The sequence below is a fragment of the Aulonocara sp. 'chitande type north' Nkhata Bay genome, linkage group LG11 (genome assembly GCF_057382095.1).
Source record: "Aulonocara sp. 'chitande type north' Nkhata Bay isolate Kocher_YH1m ecotype deep benthic linkage group LG11, A_spYH_male_GT1.1, whole genome shotgun sequence".
NCBI lineage: Eukaryota > Metazoa > Chordata > Actinopteri > Cichliformes > Cichlidae > Aulonocara > Aulonocara sp. 'chitande type north' Nkhata Bay.
The window spans coordinates 31,472,226-31,494,790 of NC_141354.1; the positions used below are offsets into that span (position 1 = coordinate 31,472,226).

General features: G+C 37.6%; 5 protein-coding genes across 10 annotated transcripts; 3 read left to right on the forward strand and 2 right to left on the reverse strand.

The window, feature by feature from the left end:
• The first annotated feature begins 1,027 nt into the window (after positions 1-1,027).
• On the forward strand, positions 1,028-3,232 carry psenen (presenilin enhancer, gamma-secretase subunit). Its single transcript, XM_086312156.1, has 4 exons — positions 1,028-1,178; positions 1,562-1,639; positions 1,844-1,948; positions 2,654-3,232. The coding sequence occupies exons 2-4, from the start codon at positions 1,579-1,581 to the stop codon at positions 2,791-2,793; spliced, it is 306 nt and encodes a 101-aa protein (XP_086168282.1). The 5' UTR covers positions 1,028-1,178; positions 1,562-1,578; the 3' UTR covers positions 2,794-3,232.
• A 1,016-nt stretch (positions 3,233-4,248) lies between these two features.
• On the forward strand, positions 4,249-6,673 carry hspb6 (heat shock protein family B (small) member 6). 2 transcript variants are annotated; one of them, XM_086312155.1, is made up of 4 exons: positions 4,249-4,770; positions 4,867-5,024; positions 5,798-5,920; positions 6,002-6,673. In XM_086312155.1, the coding sequence occupies exons 1-4, from the start codon at positions 4,620-4,622 to the stop codon at positions 6,155-6,157; spliced, it is 588 nt and encodes a 195-aa protein (XP_086168281.1). In that variant the 5' UTR covers positions 4,249-4,619; the 3' UTR covers positions 6,158-6,673. The 2 variants fall into 2 exon arrangements, with proteins under 2 accessions (XP_086168281.1, XP_086168279.1); XM_086312153.1 differs by having other exon boundaries at positions 5,999-6,670.
• proser3 (proline and serine rich 3) lies at positions 6,506-11,803 on the reverse strand. 2 transcript variants are annotated; one of them, XM_086312148.1, is made up of 14 exons: positions 11,178-11,803; positions 10,834-10,850; positions 10,649-10,757; positions 10,235-10,506; positions 9,924-10,072; positions 9,725-9,828; positions 9,144-9,229; positions 8,939-9,072; positions 8,612-8,841; positions 8,033-8,535; positions 7,787-7,931; positions 7,208-7,379; positions 6,867-6,948; positions 6,506-6,671 (listed from the first exon to the last, which is right to left on the reverse strand). In XM_086312148.1, the coding sequence occupies exons 1-14, from the start codon at positions 11,295-11,297 to the stop codon at positions 6,620-6,622; spliced, it is 2,175 nt and encodes a 724-aa protein (XP_086168274.1). In that variant the 5' UTR covers positions 11,298-11,803; the 3' UTR covers positions 6,506-6,619. The 2 variants fall into 2 exon arrangements, with proteins under 2 accessions (XP_086168274.1, XP_086168273.1); XM_086312147.1 differs by lacking the exon at positions 11,178-11,803 and having other exon boundaries at positions 10,834-11,168.
• Positions 11,255-16,345, forward strand: lin37 (lin-37 DREAM MuvB core complex component). 4 transcript variants are annotated; one of them, XM_086312149.1, is made up of 9 exons: positions 11,255-11,375; positions 12,004-12,079; positions 12,164-12,217; positions 12,362-12,391; positions 12,665-12,750; positions 12,880-13,040; positions 14,285-14,416; positions 14,551-14,621; positions 16,015-16,345. In XM_086312149.1, the coding sequence occupies exons 1-9, from the start codon at positions 11,270-11,272 to the stop codon at positions 16,100-16,102; spliced, it is 804 nt and encodes a 267-aa protein (XP_086168275.1). In that variant the 5' UTR covers positions 11,255-11,269; the 3' UTR covers positions 16,103-16,345. The 4 variants fall into 4 exon arrangements, with proteins under 4 accessions (XP_086168275.1, XP_086168276.1, XP_086168277.1 ...); XM_086312150.1 differs by having other exon boundaries at positions 12,167-12,217; XM_086312151.1 differs by having other exon boundaries at positions 11,305-11,785.
• A 4,189-nt stretch (positions 16,346-20,534) lies between these two features.
• Positions 20,535-21,871, reverse strand: LOC147319473 (C3a anaphylatoxin chemotactic receptor-like). Its single transcript, XM_086310018.1, has one exon. The coding sequence runs from the start codon at positions 21,834-21,836 to the stop codon at positions 20,907-20,909; it is 930 nt and encodes a 309-aa protein (XP_086166144.1). The 5' UTR covers positions 21,837-21,871; the 3' UTR covers positions 20,535-20,906.
• Positions 21,872-22,565: the final 694 nt, after the last annotated feature.

Genomic DNA, 22,565 nt, shown 5'->3' on the forward strand with positions numbered 1-22,565 from the left:
ACTTGTACAGCTGCTGTTATTGTGTATATATTTATTTAGATTTAGATTTCTTCATACATTCTTATATAGTTCTATATTGTGTATTTTGTTGTACAATTATTTTATTTTCAACTTAATTTATATATTTTATCTTATTCTTCCCAGTTAAATTTACCCTTCATTCTAATTTGTGTTGTACAGTTATTTCATTTTTAACCTTAATTTATATTTTATTCCTTCCTAGTTAAATTTACCCTTTTTAATTTTTCATATTTATTTCCTATCTTATTCATAGCCTTTCCTTTTTTGTTTTCTTTAGGTCACGAGCAGTTGTCCAAGCATTTCACTACATATCGTACTGTGTATGACTGTGTACGTGACAAATAAAATTTGAATTTGAATTTTTGAACAGAGCTGAATGAAATTAAACTCTTAAGTAAGTTGTTAAAACTTGCAAATGATAAGAAGGCTGTAAAATGAATTGCATTAATTGATCATTTTTGACTTATTTTGACATCAGCCCAATTTTGTTTCTACGATAAATTTGTATTTGAGTATCTATTTTCTCTTCTTAATATCTTATACTTTCTCTCTTTTTCTATTTCAATTTTATACTTATATTTTGAAGAAAAGGATTGTCAGTGTTATTTTTCTGAAATGGCAGACACTGGGGCTAAACTAGTCACTTAAACAGGACAGTGTAGAGGTGGCACTTTTTAAAATGGGAGCAAAAGCACCAACAGTGCTCAGAATAAAGAAAACATAATGCAGGGCAAATTGGAAAATGTCAAGAAAAGGATACACTGGAACAGATACTCTGAATTGAGCGCCTGTTCATTTCTCAGTTTACTGCAAGGGGTACTAATAGTGGCACTGCAGTACTCTGAGTTGTTGATTTTTTTTAAAGGGACACGGGACTAGTAAATAAAATGTAGAGAAATGATAATAATAATAATAATAATAATAATAATAATAATAATAACTACCAGTGACCGTCTACAGGTTCTTTGTGGGATGGGAGCAGTCTCAAATTCTGTGATTGCAGAATCTGCAATCTGATGCACAGCCTAGTAGGTGGCGCTGAAACACCTCAGTCTTGGCGTTAGCCTTCGAAGAAGAAGAAGCTAGCGCTTGTGAAGAAGGAGGAGGAAGTGTTGATTGTTTTGTTTTTCTTTAACTTTTGGCTGTGAAACGATAAGGTAAGATATTACATTATTACCTTAATGTACGATATTCATAATTTTGGATACTCTATAACGACATTTACCCAATCTGGAGAGTTAGTCTGGAAACTTACAGCAAGCGATTTTGTAACGCCTTTTTGTTACGTTGCTAAGCTAATGATTGCTAACTTTAGCCTGAGGTGAATTTTTCAGTCATCTGAGGAACTAGCTCAGCGGTCAAGCAGTAAAAAGCGGATTTATTATCGTCTCAGAATCAGCGGAAGAGCGTGTTTTAAATGTCTGTATAACAAGCATTCCTTTATTTGTAAAAAAAAAAATATATATATATATATATTCTTTTTGGATGCTGGACAGAGCTAGTCCAGCACTGTAATCTGTTTTGTTTTCTTTCTGTGCAGGAACGTACAATATCACTATGAACCTGGAGCGACTGCCCAATGAGGAGAAGCTCAGCCTTTGCCGAAAATATTATCTAGGTGAGAGTATTAATATTAATCCTCATGTTCCTTTTTTATACAGTTGTACTTCCTATTCCTGTTTTGTATATTCTAGGTTAGTTACACTGGCTGTGAGTCTTTTTTTTTTAAGTTAAGGCGAAATTTTGAACTAATGCGCCTAAAAATATTTCAGTGGTTAGTAAATGATTAGTTCTGTCAAATATTTTTTATTTATTTCTCCAGGTGGCTTTGCGTTTCTCCCCTTCCTGTGGCTTGTCAATGTTGTTTGGTTTTTTCGGGAGGCCTTCTTAAAGCCAGCCTACACTGAACAGCTACAGATAAAAGCATGTGAGTTTCAGAACCTTTTAAAAATGTATTTAGTATTCAGTTTTGCACTCTGTATTCAGTCTTGTAGTTTTTTGTCAGTAGCTGTTCTTTGGATGTCACTCTTGTAGGATTTGTTTCCTCAATAAACATTCAGTCATGACATATGATATTGACAAAGGTTGTCAGTGTGAATTCCATGTTCATTTTACATGCTTGCACATTACCAAGTGTGTCTTCATCCTATTTAAAGAGTTTTGGGTAATACTGCACTTTTCATAAGCTTGAGAAAATGAAATAGTTTGTTTTTGTAGGAAAAGTTGACCAAGTAACTTTTTAGATCTGGTTGTTTTTTTTGTTTTTTTACAGAAGTTGTATTCATCAATATACATGATCTCTTACCTAAAAGGGGAAAAAAGGATTTTAAAAATAAATTAGTTTTTAATAATATAGTAAGTACTTTTGCTATATTTATACAAATATAATTCTTATGATAATGTGGCCTTGTATAGAATAATTTGGGCTTAAATTCTAATTTTCTGATAAGAACTTGAGAAAGGTTTTACCCACTTTTTAAAAAAAAACCAAAACACTGCCCTATAACCATGTACGTATTGTTTGTTTTTAAAGCAATGCTTTAAGCAGCCAACTTGATACTGTACTGTGTTGTTTTGACCACTGTTGGACAGTAACTAATTTTATTGCTTGTTTTTCTGTCTGTCTGTCTAGATGTGAAGCGTTCGGCACTAGGGTTACTGTTATGGGTAGCAGTGCTCACCACGTGGATCACCATATACCAGCACTTCAGAGCAGAGTGGGGGGAGGTGGGAGATTACCTCTCCTTTACCATTCCCCTAGGTATCCCTTGAGGTTGTTTTTTTTCCCCCCTCTCATTTCAACTGATTAGTCTTCTCAGTAAAACTAATGATCCACTGTAATGGGCCAAAAATTTTTTCTCCCTGAACAACAGTGAATGATTTTTGGCAGTTGTTTTCCTGGTTTTTGGTCAACTAAATCCAACTAAATGGAAGAGTAAATGTTACCTATCTTCAAGAGATAAACAATGTAGGACCCAAAACCATTTCTGTGCTCACCAAGACATTTGAGTAAGTTATTTGGCTTTAGAGAAGGGTAATTCATCTTTTGAAATAGGCAATGTTTCTGATCATGGAAATTTTGTAATGATAAGATAATGAACAACTCACTAATGTTTTTGTTTTTTTTGTCTTTGAACTGTTTATTGTGGTATGGTATGATTGTGCACTATTTTTACTTCTGTGTGAATAAATAAAAAGTATCCACAATGCTGCCAAGTTACAATCTTACTCAGTTGAATTTGGAAGTTGTTAGAATATTGTTATACCACTGAATGCACAAACCTGTATAGTTGTGTTTTGTTTTTTTGTCATATGTGATCAGTGAACTGTTTTGTCTCCTTATAGAATGTATATACCTCTCATTGTCACATATGCCAAATCTCCCAAAGCCCAGACGACCACTGGCGCCTGTTGTGAAATCCAATAAGTTAAGCCCTCCAAATGTCTCCACTTCCCTGTCATCCTTTATGAGTCATAACATTGAGAGCCAATTTTAGTCACAGTCCAAGCTTAAATGACACTGCTAACAGGGGGAAACGCGGCAACCATATATGACAGTTGGCTTCACTGAACTAAAAACAAAAAGCATTAACACAGAGGGTAGACTAAGTAAAGCAGGCAGTCCATTTATAAAACTGACTCATTAAATCTGATGTATTAGGACTGAAGTGGTTGAAAAGAACTAGTAAGTAGGTAAAATGTATTTATTCAGCACTTTTCACAGGTAAAAATTGTTTCACATTAAAAAACCAGAAATAAAAATAAAATAATAATATAAAACAATAAAATAAAAACATAAAGCAACAAGTTCATTAAAAGATTGTCTGTATAGAAACGTCTTCAGCTGCTTTTTAAAAGAGTCAGTGGAGTCTGTACAGATGGTGGAAGAGAATCCCACAACCTCTGTGCCACTGCCTGCAAAGCCCGATCACCACGAATTTTGAAACTAGTACATGTGACCTACAGCAACCTCTGACCTGAAGACCTAAGTGTTTGGGAAGAAGAACGAGCTTTCAACAGGTCAGAGATATACCGGGGAACTGACTATGTAGAGCTAAAAGTTAAGTTAAAACGAAAAATTTAAAGTGAAATCTAAAATTTTACTGGCAGTCAATAAAAATAAGCCAAAACTCGAGTAATATGCAATCTAAATGTATTTTATGATGTCTACATTATATTGCTAAAGGTCTAAAAAACCTCATAACTATGGGGAAGGACAGTGGTTTACTGGTAGTACACGTGCTGTAGCATGTGTTTAGCACGCCCCTGCTGTCACTGTCCGTCTGGTGTCAACCAACAAGGGTTAACGTCGTCTTTTGAATTTATTTTTGGACAAACCTTCCTTGACAACCAACCTTAGGCATACAGCTCTTAACAGCTTTGATAATTACACATGAATAGTCCGCATTGGTGCCACTGACCGTGTAAAAAGGCTGCATGCTGTAACTTTGATAATGGCCAATAACAACGTTAATTAACAATAAGCCTGCAACAGCTGTGTCACTCTCAAAATAATAGGCCTACACGTTTATCTGTGACCATGCCGGAACACCCAAGGGTACGCAGTCCAGAACATAACAGAAGCAAGGTGTCCCAGGATGAATTCCCAACTTATTATGCAACTCCACTATAAAACACGCGGCACGCAACAAGTCAGTCTCATCCAGGAGCCGAGAGAGGAGAGAAGCACAGAGAACACAAGCGCTGTAACTAGAGCTCTTCTTTCCACTCCAGAGAATTTAAGCAAAGGTAACTGCTCAGTGCTTTATGTCTTGTAGCCTCGGGTGCTGTAGGCTTAACTGCTGTTTAGTCAGCTCTTGATTTTTCAAACTTTGTGCCTACTAGAAATGGACTTCATCCTGCCACCCACTATGCCAGCTGGTGGTATCCCCTGGGAGAAGGTTTTACCACCTCTTATTCCACGGCTCAACGGGACTTATGGACAATATAATTGGTCCCCAAAATTAATTATTCCAGAGACTGATAATGCCAGCTCTGCAGAGGTAGGTCACTTAATTTATTTACATTTTATACTAACATATGTTAGTATAAATTGTCCATGGTTCTCATTTTAACTCATTTTACACTGTGAACCACATACCCACTTAAGGTCAGGCTGTGGTGTAAAACCTTTGAAACTCCCCTTTCTGTCAATGTAAAGAGGTTTAACCAGCAGATATCCCTGATTTATCTTAGTATAAGAAAAAAAAAGAATTTAAACAATACATCTGATAAAGAAATCCTGCTGTAGTAAATGTAAGACATCTGTCATCAAGGCTCTTAAATTGTAAAAATTTAATGTGTAAAATTACAGAAAGAGTCCTGGTTGCTCATTGCACAGACTGTCCTGTAATAGTAACACTTTTTGCTTATTCATAGATTTATCTATTTTTAATACTTTAGTGGAGAAATAATGGCCACGGGGGAGGTATTTATCAGGAGTAAAAGCTGTTAAACCACCAAAAATACAGGTAAAAGTACACAAAAAAAGTGTCCCCTCCACATTTTCAAAAGAAGTTCAGTGGATCAGACTGGAGTCTTTGTCAGGCCAATTCTGGCCCCTGGACATGTTTGACAACCCCTGGCTTAAAGTAAAAGGGAAAAAAAGGAGTCCTTTACATTTTTCTGAGCTTTCAGTCAGATCCACGTCTTATTGAAAAGCTGTTTTCAGTTTCCCCACACTGAAATATGGTTAAGGATATCTACTGAGTGCAGGCTGCTGTAAGGAACTTTATGTCTTGTTTAATCATGCAGAAGTGTTGACTCCTGTTGTTAGGTAACCTGTGATGACAGCGGATTTACAGTTCAAGTTGATGTGAAACATTTCAACCCAGAGGACCTGATCGTCAAAGTCATAGGAGACTTTGTAGAAGTGCAAGGAAAGCATGAAGAGAGAAAGGTTGGTATGCTGAGGTACATGGATATTTTTTCTCCATTTTTGTGCTACACATCTCACTTCTCATCTCTTTTGTGTTAGAAGGACGGTCCTGGATTTACAACACGGCAGTTTAACCGTCGCTACCGCATTCCAAAGGGAGTGGACACCATGGCTTTGGAGTCAGCGGTCTCTCCAGATGGGATCCTTATCATATCTGCACCTATGCTGCACACTCAGAGCTACACACCTCTTACTTAAATTGCATTAACAGACGACACTAAAACCTCTGCCATCCTTACCGTACACAAAAATAAATCAGCGGAAGCCTTTATGGTCACACTGACAAAAATGGCAATAACTTCAAGCTCCTGCACTCGCAGCAGAACTTGGTATGTGCCAAAGCACACATCTGCTCTGTTCCTGGCACAGTTCTAATGTTCCCTGCACTCCAAGGTTTGTATATACTGCTCTGCTAATACTCAATGTTACATAATGTTTCAAGTAACCACTCTACTTTGTAAATATTCTCTGTTAGCATTTCCAACTCCTGCTTTTTGTGTGCAACTTTTGTACATGCACAGTGTTGTGAATAATAATCCACCGAGACACATCTCCAACCTTTATTGTAGAAAAATGTCCTCAAAAATATAAATTAACTTTATTTCTTTATAAAATAAAAAATAAATAAATGTGACTACACAAACTGTCTCTTGATGTTCTTCAAGTAACTTGTTGCTCTTCCACAAATTCATTTAAGATGGAGTCCACCTCACTAACAAAAAACAAACAAACAAAACAACAACAACAACAACATAAAAAAAAAAATCATTCTTTTTCTGGCAATCGACTCTATTTACATGACTGTCAATTGATTCCAATAGATTATAAGAAAAAATTAATGCTAGAAATATAAACAGGAAAGGATTCTAATCATTACAGTAATGGTGATAATCTAATTCAGTTTTACCTGATCTGCTCCTTCACCCATTTTCTCTGTTTGCGAAGAACTTGTAACAGAGGATCATCTCCAAACTCTTTTTCATCTGAATCTAAAACAAAAAGTTTAATCTGAGTGAGAGGACAGATACTACAATATTATAAGCTTATCCTTAAAAAAGGAATGAGATAACAGGTTTTTTTCTATGTTAATTCCCATAACACACACAAAAAAAAAACAACACCAACAAAAAAAACTGTTGTAGGGTTTTTGAACTAAAAAGTTAAAATATGGGAAAAAGCATCTATTTATGTAATCACCGCAGCTGTTTACGGGCTAAAGATTGGTGCCTTTTGTCACCATAAGCTTACCTTCGGCCTCTTGCAGCAGCTGTGAAATGACCTCCATAGAGTTCAGGGCATTGCTTGGAGGAATTGGCGGTGGTGAAGGTGCAGAGACGGTGCAGGAAGGAGAATCAGATGAAACAGGAATCTTTTTTGGAGAAGAGGAATCCACCGTAGGAAACAGTACCTCTGAAACTACCTGTTAAGGTCAAATGAAAACACCCCAGTTAATGCATATTAATTACCTTGATCACATTGAACCTTATGACTAGTGTGGCATCTAAAAAAGATGTGCGGACATGCATAGTGAAGGTAGACCTGTAATTATATTCAATAAAAACTTGTGTGTATTTTATTTAAATACTTCATATACAGTCTTCTAAAGACCAGATCTGTCAGTGGCCTTTACAAATGATTAATTAAGATTTGTAAACAATCATAAATTGCCAAAGTCTGAGAACAAACAGACAGCTTTCTTTCACTTTATCAAATATACTGCAGAGATGTCACAAATGTGGGAGAAGAGAAAAACCAGAAAAGACCAAATATGCACACAGCCTCTGTGGCTTCAAATAAAGAAATAACACTGAACATTTGCATGTTTACCTGTCCTAATGCATTGCGGATAGGAGATGCTGGTGGTTCATGATCACCAGCACAGCTTTCACTGGGAAGCTCCTGTCTTCTCTCTGGTTGCTGCTGCTCTTTACATGACGTGACCTTTTTGGGAAGCTTTTGATGTAATGAATTCCTGTTTGTGAAGAATAAATCCCACAAAATGTTAACGGTATCAAACACATATTTTTTTTATCACTAAGACTTTTAAACAGTGCCCATATTTCAATAATTCACCTTGCTGATTTCTTTTGCTGTCTAGCGAGTGCTGCTTCCTCCTTCCCATTTACCTCTGATTGCTTCATCCCCATTTTCTTTTTCTTGTTCTTCTCAGACATTTTTTGGTGATCAGGCCACTCTCTCTCAGATGGCGCAGGTAGAGTGAGTGACACGCGTTCACAAAGAGTTAATTCTCCAAGGCTTTCGGGGACTTGGGTCTTTTTGTGAAGAACTTTGGTTTGTGACTCGTCTAACCTTTGTGAAATGCTCTGGTGCACTTTGGCATGAGATGACTGGATGGGACATGGCAAGACGTCACAGAGAAAATGCATGTGGGAAGGAACATGGGCAATGCTCTGCAGCTGAGGGACTGAACCAGAAACATTGATGGTGGGGAATAGCGAAGGGCCTGGAGCTGGGGGACAGAACCTCTGGGCCTCAGTGGTTTCTGGCTGGGCATCAGTGATGTGTGAATGAGTATCTCTTTGTGAGAATTGAGGGGGTTGGGTACCCTGCTGTTCCTGAAGAGCAAATTAATGTTATTCTGTAAATTTGTGCAAAGAATATGGATAATGTAACAAACAGTTTGATTCCAACCTTGTAAGCTTGTTCACTGATGGAGGGATAGCTTAACCTCATGGACTGCCAACCAAATGCATGAGGACTGGAGGCTTGCACAGACAGGGGCCTCTCTCTGGCTTGTTCCATTTTCCTCCTTAAACGCCACTGGAACAATATGTCTTCCTCTGGACGGGTAGGAGGCACCAAAGAAGGCATGACAGATTTTTGGAAGGACACACCATGAGCTGAGTCTGAGCTGGCCTTTGCTGTAAATGTTAACACACAGTTTAAAACACAGCAGCACGCAAAATAGAATCTGTCTATAAATAACAAAAGGTATTCTAGTCCACACTCTTCCCCTACCAGTAGTATTTTTGAATAAACTGGGAATCAAAGGTTGCTTCACTGGCTCATCTATACTGATGGGAGAGGAGAAATCTGAGCATCCCAGCCCCTCTGAGCTGACAGGGACAGATCCATCACTCACAGAACATTCACTGTTAGAAAAAAAAAAAAGTTACTACAACTGAAGCCATTTATCTTTAATATTGCTCAACAGTTTTTATACCCCCTCAGAAGAAGTCTGCTGGCCTTTTCTTGAAGGTGCAGGATCTCCCTGTCATCAAATTCACCCTGTGATGTGTCGGACAAAAGCTGGGAAACAAAAAACATGTTTTTTCATATAAAGACTTGCAATACCGTGTAAATAAATCCTCCCAAATAAATAAACACGTTTGCAGGATTTTAATTAAAAGGGTAATGCATTTGTTCTTAGCAGGCTGAACAACGTGTCAAATCTGGTTGCATAAACGGCGACTTCCCAGGCATTTAATAAACACATAGACTTCCAAATGGAGTGTGGTGCTGAAATGGAAATGTTTATATGCAAACTTAGTCGAAATAAAGTGTTGCTTCTGCAGACAATCAGAATCCCAGGCACTTTGGACATGTGTGGTGTAAATCAAGGGACAATGTAAACCCTATAATCCACTGTGACAGCATACACAAACAATAAAAACTGAATAATTGGTGGTGCCTTTCCCCCCATCTTATGGATCTGTTTTTTTTTTTCCAAGAAACAGAAGCAGATTTGCTACAAAAATTGATACATTATGGCTTATTTCTTCTTAGCTTATAAATACAACTCACACTATTGGATCCTCTGTAGGGAGAAGGGGATCTGTTATGGTCACGCCGTGCAGATGGATCATAAAGAGCAGCATCCTGGTCCTCTTTCAGAAGTTGGATAACATCTTTTCAGAGAAATACAGTACACAGAAGGATTCGATAGAATTAAGCAGCTGGTAACGGGGAATAAAATACACCAATGACTGTAAATATAGTGCACCTTCGTCTGTTGTTTTAGTTGGTGTTGAACTGCTGAGAGATGAATGTGACATCCACCAAAAAGGTGCCTGCTCTTCTCCACTGGCAGAGGCCACCTGATGGCGCTCCTCTCGACTCTGTGGCTGACCATGGCGAAAACGCTCTACATATCTGACAAAGCAAAGGTCAGATTTAGTTAAAAGAAGTCACATGCAAAATGAAATAAAAATAATCTGGGTCACTATGACATTGTCATCTAATCATGAAAAATTGTCACTGTGAAACTATTTTTTAGTTCTGTTTAAGAAAATTACAGAAGGCATTAAAACATACTTTGCCAGCAAAGAATCCTCCTGGCATCCTTGAACTTGGGAAACACTGGAATTCCCCCTTTTTCCAGATTTTTTGGGTTCGTCCATGTCAGATAAGGCAGTATTTCTATCAGGAGAGAATTCAAAGACAGTGGAGGCCTGGGACTCTTTAAGAACAGGTTGTCCATCAATGGAGGAAAAACGGTCATGCTTCTTAGACAGCTGCTGGCTCTCTTGGTTTAGATTATGTAACTTTGTTCTGGATTGCTGGTTTAAACGTACAGGACTTAGTGTCTGCAAGAAGAACAAAAAGGATAGATAGATAGATAGATAGATAGATAGATAGATAGATAGATAGATAGATAGATAGATAGATATCACAATGAGAATCTGTTTTTCTTGCAGTATATTAACTGTTTTTGAAAATAAAACATACAGTTTTTTTCTCTTTCTTTGAAAGGGGTTGGTTGCTGGATGGGTGGTAGTGTGCCGTCCTCACTTTCGGTGCTGGTGGGAAGGGATTCTGCTTTGTGAGCACAGGTCCACTGTAAGAAGAACACATATTACCAACTATAACTTCTTCTGTTTAGGGTGCTACAAAATGTGTCATTAGATCCTCACCTGGAATTCATAGCAACCTTTGGAGGTGACCGATGAGACATCAACGACCACAAGAAAGCACACACAGTTTCAACGTGGGCTTGGTTTACCTCGGGCACCCCAAATCATATCTGGACTGAGGTGTTAATCTGAGTGGGTTACTTAGCTAACAAAAAGACGATGCCCCCATTACTGAACTCTTCCGAGTTTACTTGTCTACACACAAAGTTACTTCAAATGCCAGAAATTCCCTTTAAGAATATAAATTACGCTTCTCCGTTAGGCTCTATGAACATCTATTTATCATTCAAATTTCACGTTCTGACTAAAAACATAGTAACTTCGCGTTTATTTTACAAACCCACCACATTCTCGATGAAAGTGGAAGAGAGCTTTTGTTGTGTATCCCGAACGTTATTTACTACACGACATACAGCCAATAGGGAACGAATTAAAAATGATTGATATAACATTTGACCAATCATATAGGCGGCCCGGTTTGCACAGGCACCAATCAGCTAATAGGAAATTGGCAGCGCGCGGAAGAGGAAAGTCTAGTAAGGGTATGCGTTTGTCAAAAATAAGCTAAGTTAGCAACAGTAGTTTGGCCATTACTCCACAAACCTTGGTATAAATCATAAACGACTATTGTGCTGTATCTTTCTATTAACTATATGGAAGTCGATAGGGATAACCGTTATTTGCTTAATGGTTTTAATAGCTAAACGTAAATAACGTTCTATAGCTTAACTGTTAACCAGTGGTTACGGCTAATGCAGCTAACTGTTTGTAAACGGTACTACACAGCTAGCTTGGCTAACGGCGCCGTTAGCAAGGAATCAAACATAATTTATTGTAAATCGAAATAATCGAAACAGCAAAAGTGTGGTTTTAAAAGTCCGTCAGTTCCCACGGGGTGTTTATAGAAAGGCGGACACAATGCAACACGTCAAGATCAAGACGGAAAGGCCAGGTACCAGCAGCTGTCAATATTTCCTTTCCTTTTCCGTTTCAGATTTTCCAAATTTTTGTGTGGTATAAATTCTTGTGATTGTTTTGGAGTACATTCGCTTGTAAGCTTGAGTGGTTCGGATTATACAGGATTCTTAAAAGCTAAGTAATACAGGTGGCGAGTGTCACCTAAAGTGAGTATTGTTGTTGTCATTAATTATTTCATTATTACTTTTGCAGACTTAGACGGGGCTGGTGCACGCAGCAAATTAGAAGCGGTCTTAAAGGGACTGGTAGAGAAGAGTGAAAATGAAAGGTTAGCAAAATTAATTGTTTAGCATATAATTATTACAGAATCAATTTATTCTTAATAACAAAACTAATATAAAGATGTTTTCAGCAGAGAACAAAATGAAGGTGACCCAGGAAAATTGTCAGCAGACTCTTTGAACAAGTATGGACCAGTGATTTTGGTTTTATTTAGTTTTTAATGATCTGCTAATATAATATTTTACAATTGGGTGTGCTGATTCAATGATTTTATTTAAACATTTATTTTTTAATTGCAATTTATGCATATTCCACCTGTTGTCTCTAGGGATTTATCGCCAACATCGGCTGGAAAAAGGCAAGTGTTTATGTTTTAATTAAACTCGACTTGTCAGTAACTATTTTCTATTTAGTAAGTAAAATTTTATTTATATAGCACCTTCCAAAACAAAGATCACAAAGTGCTTCACAAAGAAATACCAGGGCATTCAAAACAGGGTATATTTAGACTTTTTTTTTATCTGTCTGTCTGGAAATGAAAATATAATTTTACGTAAATTGTATGAGAAATTACTTTGAATCTCTTTTAAGCTCCAAAAATATATTTCTTAAAAAAACATTTCTTTTGCAGACCGTCGGCTCGATTTCCACAGCACCGGAGAAAGAAGCGAAAAGAGATGGATGAGAGCATTCCAGAAAGCAATCAGCATAAGCAAAGTAAATGAATGAAAAATGATTGGAATTTTTCTTTGATGTACCTTGGTTACTGTGTAACCATCTTGTCTGTTGCACTTGTGACCATTTTCTTACCTTTAATTAATTTCTCTCTTGTTCTGCCTTTACTAGATGCTTACGTTATTAAGTTGTTTGACCGCAGTGTAGATCTGGCTCAGTTCAACACCGCCACCCCACTGTATCCTATCTGCCGTGCATGGATGAGGAATAATCCTTCTGTTCGAGAACCAGCTGCTTCCCCCAGCTCCCCACAGGGCATGGTAGAGGAAGAGGTGGGGTCATAAATGGACAAGATGCTGGAGGTTTTATTCAAATGTGCAACCAACAAATGCACAAAAAAACACAGGGGCACATTGATTTAAATTTAAACTTATCTCTTACATCTATGGTAACTTAAAATGAGGTCTTTTAAATTTTGCTAATGTGGAACTTTGCAGGGTAGAGTGTAAGGGCCCTTTCTCATAGGATGTGGCACGCGCAGCTCTGCGCTCTTAACCCCATTCATTTCTATTGCTTGCGCCACACATTAACGTTGTACCGCTGTGCCAACCAAAGCTCTGAGCAAAGCACAGCCCAAGCGTGCCAGCGAGGGGTACTCATGCATGCAGCGATCAAAGTTCAAACAAGTTGGACTTTGACCACTGCGTGTTGTGACTTACCTTCACGTGACCAATAGAAACGATGGCTACAGCTGCTCTAAGTTTAACCAAATAATGAAGGGAAACATTCTGTGCGTATCTGAGTTCTGTGAATTTTTTGGCACAGGTTTATGTGCATATATAGTGATCTATAGAGCCTTTGAGTAAGTAATTAATTTCAACGACTCTGGGAGCCTAAGAGGAAAGCAGTGTTGAGGAAACGACACACTCTTCACTAGTAGGAGAGTTACAAAGCTTGTTCTGACGATATGTCAGAGACAAGTCAGAGACATACATGTTTTGAAATGAAAAGGAGCAGACGCATCTAGTGTATGTAGAGCGGCCACAAAAGATGACACACAATCAGGGCGCAGTAACCAGTGCAACACAAATTTGGGGTCCTTCGCTCTAGTTAGCGGTTAGCACAGGTCATGCCACATCTACTATTAAAGGGTCTTATCTCTTTTGCAGTCTCATAATTTGATTATTATTAATATTTCACAAGGTCTAATGTAATTAAATTAATTGTTTTCAAAGTAACTGCAGTACGCTGTGTGCCAAACTATTGTCTCCTTTTGTTTTCCCTAGTGCAAATGTAACTGACTTGTTACACATGTTTTAATCAACGTTATCTGAATAAGACATAATGAAACTGTTTTTAATGGATGATCCCTACAGTGACAATATTTTTGAGTGAGGTTGTTTGTGAGACGAAATGGTGCATAAAATGTATTTGAAACCTGATTGAATCTGATTGTGTACTCGTACTTTTGTTTTAGTCAATGCCTCCCCAAAAACAAAATGGCATGTTATGGCATCAATAAGTATTGTTATTGGAAATAAGGGTTTAGCAGTAATCTTTTTTTTTTTTGCCCTAGGTTACAGACACAATCAACGGTAAAGGTCAGAATGTGTACCGACTTCCTCCTCCGACCGCCTGTCCAGTCAACTCCTCTGGTGAACCCATCAATCTCAGGATCCCGCCTACTGAAAAACCAACTGTTACCAAGGTTCTTGTATAATATGCCTTTCACCAAAGTTATTATTGCATTGTGATTTGTTTAATTTTACAGATCTGTTCATACATGAAGGTCTTCAGGTAGTAAGACAAAACCATGAATTTTAACTACCTCTCTTTTCACAGTTGACAGATGTTGCTGTGTCAGGTTCTCTCATATGTGACCACATGGAACGTTGGAAAAAGATAAGGCAAAAGTATGTTTTTCTTGAAAAGTCATTTATGACAAAAAATAATATGTTCTTGGTTTGAAATGATTTAGTCACACACTGTAAACAACTAACTTTGTTCAAGGCTTCACCTCTGGACGTACTTATTCAGATGTTATTAATTTCACCAACTCTTTAGGGAGAAAGGGGTGTAACACTAATGACCAGGTACAAATGAGTGAAGGCAAACGTCAAATCTTTTAATGGATAATGAAAAGTTTTTACAGTGTGATTTACCACAAGAGGACAGCAACAGGCTGAATAGAGCTAACAAAGAAATGAATAAATGAGGCTCTGAGCTGTTTTGACTAACTGTGGAAATCCAAATTATAAGATTAATAGATTATGTAATACATGTTTAAAATAATAAATTAATATTTAATCGTCTAAACATAAACATAAATAGCATTTTTTTTTAAACAAAAAACTATTTTTTCCTTGTTATGTCAAGGTGTCAGCTCAGCATAGAGCTGTGTGTGGTACTGTGGTACAACCAATGTGCCTGTGAAGTAAAACTGCCTCACAAAAACAACATTTGTCAATAACAGACAGTGTAGTTATTCTATGCATTTTTTTAATATAAAGGATTTGAAGTATTCCTGAAAGACACCTATATGTTATCTGATCATATTTGGGCTCGAACAGGTGGATTTGTGAAGTTAGTCATTGCACCTTTCACAGTTTGATTTCACAGCTTGTGCAAAGCCAGCCAGTCAGCATGTTCAGTGACTCTAGAAAGTCAAAAGAAAGAAAGAAAAGATAAAACAAGGGCACAGGTTTTACAATAGACTGAGCCATGGATATTGAAATGTAAAAATATGACCTTCAATAATGCTCAGACTTAAAGTTCATCTGCCAGTGTTTACTCTGTTCAGTGTCTTTGGTGATTGACGAGCTGTCGTCTTGTGGGTATGAAGTAGTCTTTGTCATGGGACCCAAAATATAGCTTTGCAAAGTTTGATCCTCCATGAGTGCCACCTCCTGTTTAATAACTTTATTGAATTAAGAAGGGAGACTAAACAGTAAAATTTTGTATGTGCCTGTTTCATTTGGAAACAGCTGGACAAAAGGAGCGATCACAGTTGAGCAGTTGTATTAAAATTACTTCAAAAGGCTGGCTCATAAAAATTGAACATTTAGCCCACCTCTGAACTACCATTCCTCCTCCTTCTAATATTGTTATTGCTGGATGAAAACTGTGTATGTATGAATTTTCAGTTAGAAATGTTCAAAATCAGATTTTGTTATGTAGCAAGCATCATGTATGAAAGTTTTTATGAATCTTTTAAGAAGGAAAATAATATAATTTCAGTTTATTTCAAGGAAAAGGTAAAAGGTGCACAATTGAACTATTTCTTTTTTCTTTTCTTTTTTTCCATAGATGGAAGGAGTGCTCCAACAAGAATCAATTAAGATACAGTGAGAGCATAAAGGTCCTTAAGGAAATGAAGGAGCTCTATGATCACTGACTGGCTACTCTGTAGCTCTCCAGTACAGAGAGGACTTTGTTGGAAAGAAGCAGTCAGTGCTTGAATACACCTGTTTCTACACAGTCTGACTCATAGAAAAGCGTGTACATTTTTTTTTTTATTAATTTGTAAAAATCTAGTGTATACATCTAACTGTTTCATCAGTAGTACTTTCCAGACACAATGACTTGTAAAATCTCAAGATTAATGAAATGTGTATTAAAGTGCTTTAATATAAATCTCTTCCACTTTTAGTTTTACTTCTTTAATCTTGGCATGTGTTAACGCGCATCCTGCAGGTAATGAGGTATATATCATGACTCATTCTTTCATTTGTATTCACGTCACACTTATAATAGTCATTGATGAAGTACCAAAACCTGCTTATGTCTTAAAATTTGCATGTCATTTTGTATAGAGTAAAATACACAAGTGTGCAAAATTCTTGAGCCACTTTTCATAAACTTTATATTTCGGACTCTCTTAGGCAAGCTTTCTTGTCATTTCTTTAAGTAGTCTCCAGGTGTAGTTCTCCAGGCTTCTTGAAGAACATTCAAATCTCTACTTGGGATGTTAGTTGTCTTTTTCATCTGTTCACTGTCAAGATGATCCCACATTGCTTCAATATTGCTGAGATCTGAGTTCTGGTGAGGCCAGTTCCAATGCCAACAGTTTTTTTTCTATCCAGGTATGCTTTTACTGATACTTTTATCATGCTGAAAAATAACGCTATGAGAATTGCATGCTTTCCAGGTGATATTGCAAGGCGGATCAAAATTTCATGGCACATTTCTGCGTTCATGTTTCAGTTTTGACAAGATCGTCACGGCTACTGGTGGTAATGCAGCACCAAGCCATGGCGGGGCCTCCACTGTGTTTTCTATGCTGAGTGGCTAGAAACACTGTTGTGAGACTCTAGGCCCCCGTCCATGAATATTGACGACCATTTGAACATAAAATGTTCAAATTTGGATTCTTTACTTCGTAAGACCTGTTGTCACTGTTGTTGCTTTTCAGTCTAGTTCTTGTCTAATTTGGCATACCTCTGCCTTTTATCCCTACTTCCCTTCCTTAAGGACGGCTTCTGACAGCTACCCTTACACTGAGACCATTTCTGATGAAGTTTCAGTGAACAGTAGATGGATCAACTGAAGGGTCCAATACATCTCTCAGGTCCTGTGTCAGGTGTCCTGTGTCCTGCTCGATGTTTTCCACCAGTTTTTTAAAGACATGACTGTTCATCTTCTGCAAATAGCCTATTTACACCGGCCAATTCATTATTTTTTATTTTTACTTTTAAGGACAAATAATATCACATCTATAGTTCAGAATATCTTAGTTCAGAATATCTTGCCAGCTACAGTTCTTTTGCAAGACTTTGGCACTCACAAGCACAATTACAGGGACACCTGAGAGGGGTGAATGGGAAGAATAGCGTGTTTGTTCTGAATCAGTGTGGTGCTTTATTATTATGTGTTAAGCAGGTTAACCAGTTAACCAGGTTCAAGCACAAGGTTGCTTATAAGTGTGCTTGGTGTCAGTGCCCCTTTAGGCCAAAGGTCAATGATTGACTTTATAGTTCTGTCATCTGAGGCCTTGTCTTGTGGATACTTGGGTAATGTGACTAGCAATGGTGAACTGGATTACATGATGGTGAAGGCTGTCTGGGCAGACCTGGAAAACCTAAATGGGAAAATTTAGGAGTGTCTGGCAGATGCCCCAGTCCATAGGGTTTTTCACTCCATGTTTAAGACCTCTATTGCAGAGCCAGCAAGCAGAGGTTGTATTTATAAAGTTATTGGTGCCTGTTGTGGTGGCAACCTAAGGATGAGATGTACTGCTAGGTACTAGTGGTTTACACTGGTCAGGGTAAAGGAGGATTTCTAGGCCTGGTTGACCCTTGGATCTTCTGAAGCAGCAGATGGGTAGTGAAGGGCCAAAAGGGCTGTGGTTTCTGAATTAACAGAAGTAAAAACTTGTGTGAGTAGGTCAGGAGGACTTTCAGCTTACCTCTCAAGGAGATTCTGACAAACTGTTGGGTTAATACCACAAGAAAAAAAAGGGCTTTATTCAGGTCATGTATGGTCAGTAAGGACAGTTGCTGACAAAGACTGTGGAAAGATAACTTTAAGGAACTCCAATTCCCAATCAAGATATCCTCTATGAAGAGGGCCGAGGTTGCTGAGAAGCTCCCCAGTGGCAAGGTGCAAGGTTTGGATTGAGATTCCTCTCGGGATGTTAAAGGCTCTGTGCATTGTCGGTTCTTGAGATCACTTGTGACTTTGGTCACAAGGTGGCAGCATTGTGAAATACAGTAGTTAGAATGTGCACATTGGTCTATTCGGGGCTGGGGCATTTTTGGTCTAGGCAGCCCATCATGATTGTATTTTGTAACTTTGTAATATAGTGTGTTATTTAATTTACTTTAGTTACTGTTCTTACTGACTTGGAGCAACTGTGACCAGTGATTCCTCTGGGATTAATAAAGTACTCTGATTCTGATAGATTAAAATGAAAATTTTCCAATTTCAATTAGATTGATGAAAAGACAGTGAGGGCTTCTAGTACTACTGTTGTTGGTGCATCCCGAACAGCTAACTTCGCATAATCGGACACATTTTTCTTCATCTACTTTTAATTTTGTTTTCTTGTTTGCATTTTTACTGATACCTTTTCACTTTAAAATTTTTTTTCCATCTTTATCAACTACTTCTTCCACGCTAAGTTCTGTTCTACCAGGTGTTCTACACGGATTATATATTTATTCATATTTGTGTGTGGACTGGATCATGTGCTTGGGAGTCTTCAAAAGTTACACACACATCACTGCACACATTTGTCAAGCTTAGTTTATCTTGTGGATTATATTGTACACATTCTTCTCCTTTCTTAAAGGATGGTCCAGTGTATCCCATGCTAAAGGAAGCAATCAAGAGAGCGATGAAGTTCATCCCACAGTAAAAATACATGCAATTAGTAGGGTTATGTTAATTGGTGGCTCTAAATTGCCCATAGGTGTGAATGTGAGTGCAAATGGTTTGTGTTAGCCCTGTGAAAGACTGGCCATATACCAACGGTGTACCCTGCCTCTGTGTGTTACAGTTCAGTATTGATTCTCTTGTTAGGCAAATGCTCTTTAAAACTCTTTTTTTTTAGCAAAAACATTTCAATGTTTTTTATCTTTTAGTCTTAGAGTGGTAATGAAACTGACGAGTATCTTTTTATTTACAGTGTTAAAAAAGTGCAATAAGTGTTAATAAATCTATTATTACAGTTTAATGGAAAGTGTTGGGAAGTAACAGAATACATGTACCAATGTTACATATTTAAATATAAAAATATGAGTAACTGTATTCTGCTACAGTTACCGTTTAAAAAGATTATAAGATTATAATTAGAATACAGTTACTTTGTTGAAATAAATTGATTACACAGCGGGCTTTTCTTGTTTCATATGTTAGCCTATCCCCTCTTTAATTTTGGTAATTCCACGCTTTGTTAGAAACCCAAACAAACACGCAATAAGATGCTCTAATGTAAGCGTCCTGTTAATGTTGCCGGAGTCCGTAACACAATTGACCCGGAGCCAGCACAACAAAGCCAGCAGTGCACGGGCAGGAATGCATTCTCTACTTGGAAATTCCGACACAATGTCACATTTAAGGAAGAAAGGGATGGGCGAAATCTGACTGTTCAATGCAAACTGTGTTTGCCAGCAACCAAGCTGCTCTCAGGGTCAAAAGACTCCAACTTAAAGACACATCTGGAAGCAAGTTCTTTAAAAAAACAAAAACAACATTAGTTTACTGCAACTACCTTGTTTTAGTTGTGGTAGCCACCTGGTTATGAGCCACCTCAGTATCTTCGATGTAGTATTGCTGTGTGATTTATTACTATTACTGAAGGCTACTCGGCACTGAGCTAACATTATTAGTTGGCTTTAGCTGAGGTTAGTTCATAATAGACTGCAGACTGTTAGACTTGATGGATAACTTTAACAACCTGGTAGCTGCAAATAAGCACGTGCAGTTCTGAAAGCAGACAAAAAGAAAACATATTACTGATACAGAAATAGTTTTCTACGCCCACCCTACTGTTGCTCATTTTATATTAATTAATTATATAAATTAATCTGTTACTCATATTATATTATATTATTTAAAAATCTAGTTGGTATTGGTATGACGAGTAGCCTTCAGTAATATTAATAAATCACACATCAATAGTACATTCATGTAGTTGTAAAAAGCATGATAATGTATTAAACAATACAAAATATTCAGGATGCGTTATACTCTCATTGAGTAACTTAACAGAATACGTTACAAATTACATTCTGGGGCATGTATTCTGTAATCAATAGTTTAATAAATTTTTAAAAGTAACCTTCCCAACACTGGAAATGGATGCTGATACTAATAAACATGGCCTAATAAGCTCAAACATGAAAAAGTTATGTACACAAATAGAAAACTTATTAAATGTAATCTTGAAAGTCTAAAAAAATTCACATAAAAGTCACATCGGTTTTTTAATCAATAAATTAATAATTACAACCCAAAGCTGCAGCACTTTCACATAGTTTTTCTGGTACTAAGATTGATCAGAGAAGTAGTAACTTTTCTTTCTTACACTTGAAGAGAGTACAGTGAGAGTACTCCCTGCAATAGTAAGAGCAGTTAAAAGTAAATCTGTGCTTTAACATGAAGTAACGTATTAACACAGTTCTGTGCATGAGTGCACGATTTAACTCAGTTTGATATGAAATAATGTATTTCAGTTTACATTGGCTGATGTTGAAATCTTATTCAGTGTTCGGTGTCTCCTCTGTGATCACTTTGCTTTCTGTGAAGGATTTCAAATCAGCCGTGTCCGTCCTATTTGAAGTTGCTGCAGCGTCTGACTTTTGGAAAGTCTTTAACAAAGTTAATGACATGGAGTGAGTGGACATAAATGATATGTGGTCCTCTGCCAGAGCACTCTCAAGTACAAAACATATGGACTGCGGAAGCTTCTTCATGAATTCTTCACACATGAAAACATAGAGGATGGGGTTCAGGCAGCTGTTCAGAAAAGCCAGACTCACAGTCAGAGGACCTATGATTCTAACAATGTTCCTGAGATCTGGGTTAGTTGAAGCTGGTTCTATGAAGTTGAAAACGTGGAAGGGTAACCAGCAGATGAAGAATGTAAAAATGATGGCGAAAATGATTCGACAGGATCTCTGTCGCCTTATTCTCGGAATGCGCATTGCACGGATGCCTATGGCTACATAAGTCACAAGTATTACCAGGAATGGAATCACAAAGCCCATAAGAAAGCGAAAAGTATATAGACTCCATGTTGATTCCTTGCTTGTAAAATTATAGTGACAATAATGACTCCCATTGCTTTCTGAAACAGTGCGAAAAGTGGCATAAGGAGTGCTGCAGACCGCAGCAATCACCCAGATACCAACACATATGAGCTGAGCTTTGCAGACTGTGCGCTTGTTGTGGGCCCACACCACCATCCAGATGGACAAATAACGATCCAAACTCATCACCATCAGAGTAAAGATACTGGCAAACATGTTGACTACACTCACAAAGGTGTTGAGCTTGCACATGAATTGTCCAAAAGGCCATCGGTGACTCTGAGAGAGAGAAATGATCGAGAAAATCAGGAAGGCTGTGAAGAGAAAGTCAGCTATGGCCAGGTTGAGAAACCAAACTGTCTCCACTGTTTTCTGCATTTTGAAGCCTGTCACGTAGATAACCAAACCATTGCCCAGAGTGCCAACTATAAATATCACACAGTAGATGACAATAGAGGCTGTTTGTATGTGTCTGGAAGCTGCCTCCAGCCCAGAGGATTGATATGCAGCTGAACTGATGTTACCTAAAAACAAAACAAAAAAGTTCGTGAAATCATATCACCTTTCACCTGATGACATTTAAAAGAAATGCTAATATGTGTTTAAACGATCTCACCATTCCCCATGTTCCTTTTAGCTGAGAGAGTCTGTGTTTATTCAATGTTGAACTTGATCTTTTGCTGCTTTTATTTGCTCTTGTTACTCCTCCCCCTCAGATTATGCACCAGAGAACAGAAACACCTTTATGTTTCTCCACCACACCTCTACCCATTTTTCTAATTACACTAAAAAGGTTGGACAAACCTTAAAAGAGTAGCATTTATTGCAGTGCATTGTGTCTATGTTACATTTTCATTTAGTAACTCTTTGAGGATTTCAACACAAGATATCAAAACAGATAGAAGCATCAGGTGAAATATCAATGCTCTGTGGAAGGTGTGAAACTTGTAATCATGTGTTTTTGTCTTTTATAGGATCCCTATTAGCTGTGCTCTAAAGTAGAGTAATCCTTCTTGCATGCATTTGCTGCAGATTTTACATGTGTTTGCACATTAGTGATAAGCAATAGTTTCGTTTATCCAGTTTTGCAGGTAGGACTCACTTATG

Excerpts from the sequence above, each read along its gene's own strand:
- psenen (XM_086312156.1), top strand. The coding sequence starts at position 1,579 with ATGAACCTGGAGCGACTGCCCAATGAGGAGAAGCTCAGCCTTTGCCGA. Across the intron at positions 1,640-1,843 it reads TTGCCGAAAATATTATCTAG|GTGGCTTTGCGTTTCTCCCC; the intron begins GTGAGAGTATTA and ends TTATTTCTCCAG. Across the intron at positions 1,949-2,653 it reads ACAGCTACAGATAAAAGCAT|ATGTGAAGCGTTCGGCACTA; the intron begins GTGAGTTTCAGA and ends CTGTCTGTCTAG.
- hspb6 (XM_086312153.1), top strand. The coding sequence starts at position 4,620 with ATGAATTCCCAACTTATTATGCAACTCCACTATAAAACACGCGGCACG. Across the intron at positions 5,025-5,797 it reads ATAATGCCAGCTCTGCAGAG|GTAACCTGTGATGACAGCGG; the intron begins GTAGGTCACTTA and ends TCCTGTTGTTAG. Across the intron at positions 5,921-5,998 it reads GAAAGCATGAAGAGAGAAAG|AAGGACGGTCCTGGATTTAC; the intron begins GTTGGTATGCTG and ends CTTTTGTGTTAG.
- lin37 (XM_086312149.1), top strand. The coding sequence starts at position 11,270 with ATGATTGATATAACATTTGACCAATCATATAGGCGGCCCGGTTTGCAC. Across the intron at positions 12,751-12,879 it reads AAGCAATCAGCATAAGCAAA|ATGCTTACGTTATTAAGTTG; the intron begins GTAAATGAATGA and ends TGCCTTTACTAG. Across the intron at positions 13,041-14,284 it reads AGGGCATGGTAGAGGAAGAG|GTTACAGACACAATCAACGG; the intron begins GTGGGGTCATAA and ends TTTTTGCCCTAG.
- proser3 (XM_086312148.1), bottom strand. The coding sequence starts at position 11,297 with ATGATTGGTCAAATGTTATATCAATCATTTTTAATTCGTTCCCTATTG. Across the intron at positions 8,842-8,938 it reads TTTATTCAAAAATACTACTG|CAAAGGCCAGCTCAGACTCA; the intron begins GTAGGGGAAGAG and ends TAACATTTACAG. Across the intron at positions 7,380-7,786 it reads TCCGCAATGCATTAGGACAG|GTAGTTTCAGAGGTACTGTT; the intron begins GTAAACATGCAA and ends TGACCTTAACAG.
- LOC147319473 (XM_086310018.1), bottom strand. The coding sequence starts at position 21,836 with ATGCAGAAAACAGTGGAGACAGTTTGGTTTCTCAACCTGGCCATAGCT.